We start from the raw sequence: 12,272 nt of genomic DNA, 5'->3' as shown, positions 1-12,272 counted from the left end.
ATGTGCAAGCATTTATCTGCCACTCCGGTCATGTCCCACAGTCATATACTTAACGGTAATTGTGTTCAATGCCTTTAAGGGTGTAGCTGTTGCGCCAGTTAACTCACATTCATGTAGCGCTCTGTTAGGGGCTTTCCTACAGGACACAGTCTGCTCTCATTTAAACAAGACGATACGGCTCACATGACCTCTGGCCAGATGTTTCATACCTCTGAAATGGAAACGTGAGCTAACCTCAGATAATGACAGCGGTCCAAATAGGGTAGAAAAAATGGAAAGTAAAAAAAAAAAAAAAAACCGCCAGACAGTTGTGTTGCCCAGGAGGACGATCAAAATCAAACTTTCATAGTGTGTATTTTTCTTCCCTGACTCTTAATCAAGCTGCTCATATAAAAACTCATTTCCACAGTGTTTTTTGCTCTGATCTGAGCCAGCAGAGTGAGGGTGAGGAGGGAGGGGGAGGGCGGGGTGAGACTGGACAAAGCAAGACACATGTGGTAGAGAACGTGGGCCAGTACATGATGTAATGACATATGAATTGTATTTAGTTTACTGTATTACCAGGATTCCCATGACTACCTTGGATAAAGCTGGTGTGCTGCACAACGAGAGTTCCCTTTTTGTCTGTACGTGTAGTGAAGAAAAAACAACTTATCTATGCAGGCAAATGGAAATTTGCAGAAAAAGTGGAGCATTTCTGCTGCAGATAAAGAGTTGGCGTGAAACCAAACCACCCAGATAGTCCTACCTCCATCTTTATCTGTGCCAACAGGAGGACCTCTCACACCCGAACCAGCATCCACACCCTAACTAGGCTGGCCTTCATCAACCCTTAAAGAACATGTCGCAGTTCATATGCAGCAGCCATAAGCCTAGACCTTACTGACTTGAATTATTGGATAAAATATGAAGAATTGTAGTCCTTGTCCCTCTGTAGGTTTACACTAGCTGTGATAAATGAACCTGACCTTAGAATAGTGGTGTAGAAGTAGCTGAAGATGTGAGTACACTGTGAATATTTCTGTGTTAATGATTTGGGGTTGGAGCAGGTACATTCATCAGCTGAAAAATCACTTTACTCAATACCTGAACAAGAGGTGGCTATATTGTGTATTCTCACGGCTCTCCTGCACTACACGACTCTGATCTGGTTCAATTACTACTTAACAAGACTATGCAGCAATTTTGGGATTTGAATTCAATGAGTCCAGTAGGTAGGAGGGCAGAGTCCCCCTCCAAGACTTATTTTCTATCCAAAGACAGCCTATTTTTAAAGGATGCAGACAAACTGTCGGGGATTAAAGACAAACTGCAGCAAACTACTACCTGCTCTATCACAGCTCAGGCATAATTTGATGCTGTGAGCTTGATATGCGGTGTCTGCATGACACATCTAATAAAAAACACATCTCAGCTCTCCATATCCTGGAATCTCGCTGAGCATATGAAAAAAAAAAGAGTTTAATAAGTCAGATAACATGACATCAGCTGACATATTGTAGTATTAAATTCCAACCCATGAAACCATCGCGCATAAATCCGAAGGCTGTGAGATTTGGAGATGGTGAACATTCGATGTACAGCATAAGCTCCAAGCGTTTTAATAGATAATGAAGAAATTCTGTTTTGGCTGACTGCTGGGATCTTTTAATCAGACGTGCATGACCGAGAAAGGTCAAAACTCCCCGCTAAATTCTGCACAGTGGTTTGGACATGAAGAATATTTAGAGAAACATGAGTGTGAAGTGTGAATTTGTATCATTCATGTTTAAAAAATTAACTCTTGTACAAAATAATCATCATTAACTACTGAAAATGGTGAGTTAATGAACTTTTTTCTGTCATATTAATGAATGAACGAAAGACTCAAAACAGCAGCTTCTGTTTTCATTTTAAATAACAGTCTACATGCAGTAAAAATAAAAATGGGATTCGTGTGTGTTTTTTCTGCCAATAAGGGTGTGGGCAATCATTGGACAGAGGCAACCAGGTTAGGACCCGATAAGAAAAAGTTCACCCCGTGCCGTGTGGTCCACCCAGATGCCATCACAGTATGCTAATGAGCCTGGGGTCTTTAAGTGCCGGAGCCCAGCAGGCAGAGCAGTTAGGAGCCCCTGAACCAGACGTGGATGCATAGAAGCCATAAAACATGAGCACATGAAGGAAAGTGTCGGCGAGCCATAAAAGACGTCCCCACGACGCTGCATACAGGGAGGGTGAGTATGTCACACACAGAGGAGGGGGCTGAGGCCTCGCTGGGCTTTGTGGCTCTGCAGCAGGTGACAGTTGATGGCGCAGCGTTAACAATGCTTTTTTTTTTTAAATAAATCTTGTTCAGTATACTTTTTAGTGAGAGGGAATGTTCTTCTGGGATCTGAATACATGGCATTTAAAAAAAATCTCACGTACGATTCAGATTTTCATTGGCTGACATTCACTGCGTGCATCACTAATGAGTCGTCTACCTTTGCCTTGCAGATTACAAACACAGTGGGAACTGTGCTAGCACGTATGTCTTGTGCCCTGGACAGGATATCATCTTATACTGTAAGTTTATTAAAGAGACACTACAGTATAGATGATGTACTATCCAGGGTTTCATTCCCCCTCCGGCACTATCAGCGCACACTCCGACCTAACTGACTCTGGTAACCCGCACGCACTGCAGAGGAGGGCCGTCAAACCGTTACCATTACTGAGTTTTAGTAATGGTAAGGGTTCTTTGGCCCTCACTCAAAGTCATCAGGAGTGGGAGGATGAAAAAAGGTGGTGACTGACGTGTTCTTCATGATCTTTTCATTCCATTATTGAGATATACGAGTGGATGTAAAATAAAGCTCATGGCTCCCAAACAAATGTGTACCTCATTATTTTTGGTAAAAGCGGGGTATCTGCACTCTAAATATCTTGTGTTTGAAAGTTTACTTTAATCTGCCGGCAGACGTACATCAGCTATAATATTTTCAAGCAGCAGTTGGCTTGTCTAAGTGGTGATCTCTGCTGCACAGCCGGCTTGTCTAATCACTGGGAAGCAGCCGTTGCACAGAGCAGGGAGAGCTTGAGGGGCTGACACAGCTTCTGTGAGACATTCAAGGCCTCTCCCCTCCCCCCCGCCCAGTCACCCTTCCTTAAGGCCACTAGCTGGTTATTCATCAAGATGCCCTGGATAGAGTAACCGTCAAGTTAACTCACAGGCAGGAGGAATGAATCCAATCACCATTATCTGACCCATTTTAGCATCAGGTTAGTGCTCCATTTTGCCATCCATTAGGGAGACAATTCAGCGCTCGGGGCCAGAGCTGGGCTTTATAAGAGCCAAAAAAGCAGAGGGAGAGTGAGGGGGGAGCAGGAAGGAGGAGGAGGAGGAAGAGAGGAAAAAAGGAAGAAAGCAGCAGAACAAAAAGTGATAGTCGCAGGGATGGATGGCCACACTTCAAAGGCGGTGGAGAAGGCTAAAGTGATGTGGGAGTGGAGGGAACAGGGGTGGATGGTACATCAGGGACGTTTGAGTGAACATGACTGTGCAGGTTCCGCTAGGCGTGAAGCGAGTGCCAAGTAAAAAGCTCTGAGAGCCAAAGATAAACCATCGGCCTTTTCACAGCTCGCCAAACCTGCTCAGCCATGAGCGCACTGTCAAACTTGTGTCAAAGCGTGCGTTTGATGAGAGCCGGTGTCATGTTGGCTGCCTAAAATACATCATTGCTAAATAAATGCCAATAATTCATTGCGGTCTATTCTTCAGCTTGTGTAAGCTGCTTTTATTTGACAGAATTTCTCCACTTTACTGGTTTAGAAATGTCAAAATTCTTCAACGTTGGGGCAGTTTTCCAACACTATAATAACAGCAGCTTATTGGTAACATCTGTCCATCTTTAATATCGCCTTATGAGACGGACATGAAAGGATGCTGCTGAAGCATGAAGGCAGAGGATGCAAGTCGAACTTCACAGTACAGCAATTTCTTTCCAATCTCAGTGGGAGCTCCAGGACTGTGGATATATGCCACCTCGCAGCTCCACGTCTGACTCATCATGAGATCTTATCTCGCCAACGACTCTTCAGGTCTGTCCTTTGCAGAGAAAAATACAAGAGTCATTTCAAATCCCGCAGGATCCTCTTCCACCTCTTCACCTCTTCAGGATTTCACCACTGAAGTCCTTCCATCCTCTTCACTTCCTCAGCTTGACTGAGAGCTTCAGCTTTACTTCCCTCAAGAAGACCCGGCTCAGGTCCTCACCCGCCTCCCGGGCCATCCGCACTACAGTCTGGCCGGCCGGGCCGATCAGCATCCTCTGTAGACGCAAGAATGACATCAACATCAGGCACCAGTGAGTAGACAGCAACACAGCATCTGCACAGCATTGCAGCATCTCTTCTGAGTCATGCAGGTTTGAAGAACATAATCTTGAAAGGTCCCTGTGGAAAAAAGTCATGGAAGTTATGGTATCTGTAGCAAACAGCAAAGGGCATTAGAAGGTTTTATGAAGTCAAGTTCATGGTGGTGAAATGCATCTTTATTAAAGTGCGACACCCACTGCTCCTGTCACCACAAACTATTTGGTGAAATACCTTTGACTGTGAAACACTTCTTCACTGTGTTCATCCAAACAGCATTTATTTTCAAACGGTGTGATTACAGGTGCATTTGAGCAGATATACAAAATATCACAACCTAAAACAGAACTTGGCAAGTATTAAAACATTTTTGATAAACGATTTTTAGTCCATTATGCATTTCCTTATATTGATTTCATGTGAATACCAATAAACTTAATGTTTATTGGTATTGGCTTAATTGTATATATATTCTACCCGTCACTGAGGCTTGATTTTTATCAAAAAGACTACATTGAGCTCTGAAACTGAAGCTTTGTATCAGGAAACAATCATGAAACTGGATTTCTTTGGTCAATCATCACTGTGTTCCACCTGATCATCACCTCTGCAGTCATTCCTGTGTTGAATGTAAAAGCTAAAAAATGGTGCTGGTCTGTGTCTCTCTTCTTGGATGAAGGTCACTGGCCTTGAAACATTTCAGCACCACAGATGTAGCTTCAAATATTCTTTGCCATCAAATATGCATGGCTCAGAAAGGCTGCTCAAATATTTACAAGTTAAAAACACAAGGAAAAGGGAATGTGGAGGTATGGGGGAATGGCAAAGAAATATCAGGAGCCATTAGAGGCCACAGGTGTCAGTAACGGAGGGAAAGATTTCACTTCCTCCAGTCACGTGCCTCCCACGGGCTCAGCATCTAGAATAAGTCAGTTACATTTCATACTGTGGTATTTCTACAAGTGCAAGTAGTTTGTTTGTTCTACATTCACATTATATCTAATTACTGAAAAACACAACTGCTGAACTGGAGAAAACATTCATTTGATTGTCCTGATTGTGATAACAAACAGCTGCGTGAAACACAAGTCAAGTCAGATAAAACATCAAAATATATGAGGTGGTTATGAAACAAAATAGAGGAAAAGGCCAAATAAAATAAAACGTTTGCTAAAGTAACTAAGTCTTTAAATAAGCAGCTCGACTTACAGATGTCTACTGATGAGTCAAAGCTCAGAGGCCCAACAGAAAGTGTAGGGAGCACTTACCATGTGAGAGTCTTTCTTGGCGTAGACTTTCACAGAAATATCGAGCTCATCATTTTCTCCATCTTGCCAAAGTTCAATACACTGAAAACAGAGAAAATTAAATATTACCAATGTGCTCACTTCTAGAAACGTCAATAAAGAGGAACTCAACATAGAGCAGGAGTCAGTGTCAGCCGTTGGCTTTGAGCAGGAGTCATTACTACATATCCCAGAATCCTCTGCATGTGTATTAAATGTGTCCTACGGATGAGCCTGAGTGGGAAATCCAAGTGTCAAAGTTTTGTATGTGTTTTTGCATATGATGCACAAGTGGATGCAGGAATACAACAAAAACAGTGAACATGGACCAACATGATAAATGACATGCAGAGAACACAAAATGATCCCCTGGGTGCAAACAAAAAGCTGCATCAAAGCACACGTCAGCATGGAGAGCGAACATGAGTATGGAGGGTTAATGTACAGATGCAGTGAGATGTGAAGGGTTTAGTCAGTCAGAAGTCATCTCATCATCATTAGTCACCTGTGTCACTGAATAGGGCACTTCCTGGGGCAGATATTCCAGAAGCTTCTCCCTGATGATGTTGGTGCAGACTTCCTCTGGATTCTGGTCTGTCAGGACCTCACTGTGGAACTGCCACGATCCTGGCTTGGCTGCAGCCATAAAATAGCTCTACACCAAGAACACAATGTTCTGCTTGTTATCTTCAAATAAAATAATAAATAAATACTACTTAATATTACAACAAAAATGAGAAGTAATGCTGAAGTAAAGCCAATTTATAAAACGAACAAATACTGTAAACCAGGGGTAGGGAACATCTGGCCCATTTGATCCAGCCCACAAGGCAATTCATCAATAAAACAAAGCAATTACTATTTTTCATCGTTAAAGAAAATAACATAAAATAGTCAGTGAGGACGCGCTCGCAGTGGCGAGGAAGACCAATCTCAAGTCTCTCTCAGAGCTGAACCTCCAGCCAGCTTCTTAGCTCTCTGCTTTCTAATATGAAATCATTTGATAAAGGTATAACGACGGACCTTTTGAAGCTGTATTTGTGTCAAACATGAATTCTCGCTATGAACATAATGGAGAGTGTACCTTCAGCGTGTCTACGTCCTCTTTGTCCACAGAGGAGAGCATGAAGACGTCCTTGAAGTGAGGCCAGCCCTGCTGGCCCTTCAGAACCTTCAGCTGCTCTTTGCTCAGCACAGAGTTCGGCTCGGCGCTGCCTTCAGGCCCTGCGGTGTCCTCGTCAACTGAGAATTCTGAATCGCTGTTTGGCCTCTTTTCGGCCCATGGAGGTTTGATCAGTGGCCTGACCCGCATTCTGTGTCCGTTCACCACTCCACATGTCAGCACTGCTGTGATATTCAGCAGCCTGTCCTTAACCCCAACCAGGTCTACCTTTAAACCAGAAGAGCATCAGTGAACACATCTGAACATGAATATTTCTTTGAATGTTTTGGGAAGTGTTCAAGGAAAGTCTACTGATATGTTTATATTTTTCTTACTGTCAACAGATCCCACGAAAAGAAGAAAACCAACAGGAAACTGATCCCATGTTCATACTGATGAACATGGTCACTGTAGTTTGTTTTGACCTGATTTAAACCATCCTGCACCCGTAAATACTCATTGGAGCACTAAAGGTGGATTAATTAGCACCTGAAAATAGTGCCCAATGTATGCACTATTTAACCCTGTTTGATTAAAGTTTACTGACAGCTAGTGTCCAGCTGTTTCAGGCAATTATTTAGCCTTTTGAAAAAACAATACTGACCTGACCTGTTTGTAAAGATTTACTGCTTCAGTAGCCTCGAATGGGCTCGTGGGAAGACTGAGAGACGGACTAACACATCGTCAGTTTTAGTCTTTTCATGAGATCCTTCAACTAAAACTTTTCTTTTATCTTCACTTTTAATACATCTTGATCAGACATGCAACTTCCTCAGGTATTTCAAAGAAATTCAGCACTAGGGACAGCTACATCATCGTATGTGTCTTAGTGATTCAGCTTTAAATGTGAAACCAAAGTGATGAGTTGTTGTTGGTGTGAACCAGTGTGTATTATTCTGGGGAAGAATACCTTATTGATGACCAGGATTGCAGGGATGTCAGGGTGCTGAGCCAGGCATTTGAGCACCTCTAAGTCAAGCCTGTTGTGTGCCCATCTGTCGGCCGCATCCACCATGACCACCACTGAGAACGGACGCAGTTCCAATTATAAGCCCTTGAAACTCAGCACTGTATTTCACTCTCACTGTTACATCAAAACGAAAACTGCACCTCAGGTTCAACTACTAAAAGAGTAAATTTAAGTCATACTTAGGTCAGCTTCTTTGACTGTGTTCCAGGGATCCACAAGCAAAGACTTCTCCAGGTGGTGTCTGTGGAAACAGAGGGTCCATTCATACATTACACTGCATGGTGATACTGCATGTACAGTCCAGAGTTTGAAAAGAAAGGTACCTTTTGACCTTCGATGCAGTGGTGAGACCAGGAGTGTCCAGTAAAATCTACAAAACATACACACATCTGGACTGACTTTTGGCTTTTAAATGGCATTATTCAATTAGAACAGAAGAGACATGAAAAAGCTCTTACTATCTGTGTATCATCCTCTGTTAGGACGCCCAGGGCACGAGACCGCGTAGTGTGGACTTTCTTGGAAACAGCAAACACCTTTAAGAAATAACCACTGACTTTAAAAAATGAGCACTCCCTCCTCCTCATGCAGACAGACCCATTAAAGCATGCAGTTTTAAAGAGGAGACAATCAAAACAAAAACCTTTCTGCCAAGGAGCTGATTGGTCAATGTGGACTTCCCAGAATTTGGGGCACCTATGATGGCCACTTTCAAAATCTTTGAGTTGTCAGGCTGATCTGGATGTCTCATTAACAAAGAAATCTGTTCTCCTGAAAACACACAAACAAAATGAATCATTAGACAGACAAAATGAGTAAATCTGACGCCAGTAAGAGAAGGAAATAGAACATTAGATTGGTGACAGGATGACGTTGGCTGAATTTGGAAAAAGGCGAGGCCAGAATGATCAGATGCATTTAGGGATGTCAATCTGTGAGGCAGTGGTCTGATTACCGCTGTCCGGAGGAACTGAGGCAGGAAGGCGATAAAAACTGCTGTCTGCCTCTGCAGCTTTGCCTTTCACCAGTCTGTTGAGAAATGCCTCTGATGTAATAAAACAAGCAGGAGTGAAGATAAATCCGGGCGTCGCTCCTCGGCCGCAGGCAGCGTTTCCTGTAAAGACATCAACATCTCCATCACTTGGCTGCCAGGAAGGCTGAAAGGTAAATAATTCTGCTTGCTCTGGTGTTAATATGACATGGTATAATAGTGCATCCAGATGGTCCTCCTCTTCCTTAACTTACACATTAAATTAATCACACAACAATGTGAGTGATTAGTCCTTTGGGATGACACACGTAAACACTGAAACAATTTGTTGATCAATTTTATATTTATTAATATCGTGGGAGGAAAGACCATTCATACAACAAACAATTCTTTGATTAGTTAAAACATGTCACACATTGCTCCATACTGAAAATAAGCAGCCCTGACTCTAATAAATACAAGGATGTAGTGCAGGCTGACCGCCCTCAGACATGTTTTAAGACATATAAAAAGACATTCTTCAAATTACATCTTCTCCTTCTCCCTTATTGAAAAATACAGAAAGCATGAATATTTTGTTCATTTCATCAGGATAACTTCACGGTAAGGTCTGTTCTCGGTCTATGCAAGTTCACACTTGTATAAGTTCTGTATTGGATCACAATTAGCTTCCAAACTGTCACAAAATCAAGCCATTATGTACAAGCCTTGAACTCAGATTTAAGGTGAGAGCAGAGAGACTTCTTGTGTTAAACTGCACACACATCATTCTGAGCTGTGAAGCCCAAACATCCACGTGGAGTAACAGGAGCTAAAACACATTTTTGAGTGGAAGCGAGACTTTAAACTCTGTCTAATAAGCGGTTTAAAGTTAATTGGATCGGAGTGCTCCCTAAAAGGGGAAGAAAATGACGAATGTTATCAAAATAAATGACTCGTGTTTATAGTGATGGGTGTGTTGTGCACAGATTTCATCATCAGTTATAATTTTCCCTAATCATACGTTGCTGCTACCGGTCTTGTATTGTGTCTGTGCCCTGTCTGTCATTCCGCACATCGCCTCGGATGACATTTTTATTCACGTTATAGCCAATAGCCTGTGGCCCAGAGGAGCAAAGAGGTGCTCTGGTTAATTTCTCCCTCCAAACGTCAGTGTACCATACTGAGCTGAAGGTCACATATTCCCATTTTTTAACGTTAAAATCCCACGCTTTACTAGAAACCCCATGTGTTTCCTTGCTGAAGAATAACGTTAACCGAGCAGCAGAAGAAGCTGTTTGTCACTGACCTGCTGTGAGCAGCCATGACGCACTTTCCTGTCGAGGAGACACCACGACCCGTCTGGAGAGGACGGCGGAGTCTCTGAAGAGCCGAGCACAACCCCTGAGAGCCATGGAGCTCCGACAACTCTTACTGTTGTCTTTCAGCCGATACGACAATATTTATCGTCTCAGAGGTGAGTCGCTTGTGTACTCTCACATTACCTACAGGATGCAACCATGTTGTTTTGACCAAAGAGCAGCGACTTCCGCTCTGAAGAGCGTCCTCACAGAGGTTTTGGGTGAACACTACACCGCCCTCTAGTGACCAATATGTCAACTACAAAATATTCCTTCATCCCACAGTCTGTCAGTCTCAGCTGTCACACTCACATTAGAAAAGGTGATGGTCCTCAATGTTTTTAAAGTCCAGTACTGATTTGAGCACAGTTTATGTCAGAATGAACTCAGATTGAAATGTCTCTTGTTTGACACAGCTCGAGTTATTTATTTGTATATGTTGCTATTAAACAGCCATCTGACTCAACAAAGATTGCACCATTAGAATAAGCTTCAGTTCCTAAAGCAAAAAAGACAGATCAGGCTCTAAGTGACCACAAAATGATTACATGAGCGCAAAACACCAAGGCAAGAAGTAAATTGAGACCTCAAGATAGAAGATAATTCAATTTTGAGGAACTGAAGGAAACTTGAGAAGTAGATAGAGCTGTGCTACATGTCTTGAGACCATTTTGACACTCAAAATAATGACATGGTTATTTTACATTTACATGTGCATTAGTATGTGAAATAGCTAAAACTAAACTAAAATCTTAAAAACTTAAAAGTCACGCATCATATTTCCAGTTCCCGGTTTGGGAACCACCCGTCTGCAGGATATACTGAGGCTAAAATCAGCCATTGGCAATTTCAGATCAGCTCATCACAATGCACAAACACATCTGCCGACATGAGCAACTCACAGTTTAAAATGGATGACAGCGCTCAAAGGATCATTCGGCTCGGGTGATATTCTCTAGATTACTTTGTGAGGGATGGTGTGCCTATAACCACAAATCAGATTGCACTGTGCAGACTTTTTCTCTCCCTCTTGTCCCTTGAGTACACAGAACAGAGCTTATCCCCGAGGGTGCTTCAAACACAGTTGTGACAATGTTGTTGTGGATATATCGAGCATCCATGCTTAAAGCAATATGCCACCTGATGAAAACACCGCAAGCTTGCCGACTCACACCCTGTAACTCTTCACTAATTCACAATGACAAGCTGATTTAATGACTTGATAACCATGAAGTCCTGTAAGGTTAATCATCAGACTAAAAGGACACCGTTTGCATATTGATTGATTACTGTAACATGTTGTTTTCATTCTGTATGGCAAAGCCAGGCAGAGCAGATGTCTCCCCATAGTCCATCAAACACGCCGGCTGTTTGTTAGTCCTCGAGGACTTGCTCGGGGCGGAACAAACACCTCCACTGGGGAGGATGATGAAGGATATCAGGTAGCTCACAATCTGTCATCATCTAACTCTAAAAGCTCAGCAGCAATGGAAGGGCAACAAAAATGGAGCTTTTAGCAGACACTTACTGCCGAATTCCAATTGAACCAGAAACCAAAAGGATATTTGAGGATCAGTAATGTTTGAACTTTCTCTCTATCTGCCTCCCTCCCACTCTCTCCCTTTCTCTCTCTCTCCCTCTCAAATTCATTCAAGGCCTTTTCTCCCTCCGGGCTTTCCTCACATGGCCATTTCACGTGGGAGTGTATCAGAGTTCTTTCTATGACTGCATTAACTTTGGCCTTCAGAAAGAGCTCTCTCTCTAAAAAAAAAAAAAAAAAAAAGACAAAAAGGCTTTGCCTGCAGACCATTTAATCATAAGCTGGAGCCCACTTTGCCACTTGAAGTGCACTTGCCAATGAGATTCAGCATGGTGTGATGGAAAACCTCCCTCTGCTGCTGCAATTCAGTGTACTGTTTATTCTTAATCAATCTTGTTTTCTGTAATTCTGACAGAACACTTAGTAGTTATAAGGAATAAGGTCAAAACGCCCCGAATTTGCAGAATCTGCAGCTGAGTCAGGTGATGCCAGACACAGACTTTCTGCCACACTTTGCTCTGGTAACCTCCCGTGTTGGTTTGCTAATATCACTGGCTGGGATTAGACAACTGACATCTTCTGCGCTAATAGGAAGATCTGACTGCTCATGAGGAATAACAAAGTTCATGGAATAATAAGCAAGAGCCA

General features: G+C 42.6%; 1 protein-coding gene across 1 annotated transcript; it reads right to left on the bottom strand.

Annotated features, from left to right (window-relative positions):
* Window positions 1-3,732: 3,732 nt before the first annotated feature.
* On the bottom strand, window positions 3,733-10,247 carry eral1 (Era-like 12S mitochondrial rRNA chaperone 1). The gene is made up of 11 exons (XM_041952409.1): window positions 10,033-10,247; window positions 8,709-8,867; window positions 8,397-8,524; window positions 8,212-8,289; window positions 8,077-8,123; window positions 7,933-7,994; window positions 7,694-7,806; window positions 6,706-7,011; window positions 6,127-6,276; window positions 5,604-5,684; window positions 3,733-4,292 (listed from the first exon to the last, which is right to left on the bottom strand). Exons 1-11 carry the CDS (start codon window positions 10,136-10,138, stop codon window positions 4,170-4,172), a joined length of 1,353 nt encoding a protein of 450 aa, XP_041808343.1. The 5' UTR covers window positions 10,139-10,247; the 3' UTR covers window positions 3,733-4,169.
* Window positions 10,248-12,272: the final 2,025 nt, after the last annotated feature.

Source organism: Chelmon rostratus, chromosome 14, assembly GCF_017976325.1.
Source record: "Chelmon rostratus isolate fCheRos1 chromosome 14, fCheRos1.pri, whole genome shotgun sequence".
Classification (NCBI taxonomy): domain Eukaryota; kingdom Metazoa; phylum Chordata; class Actinopteri; order Chaetodontiformes; family Chaetodontidae; genus Chelmon; species Chelmon rostratus.
This window is presented reverse-complemented; position numbering and strand designations above follow the sequence as displayed.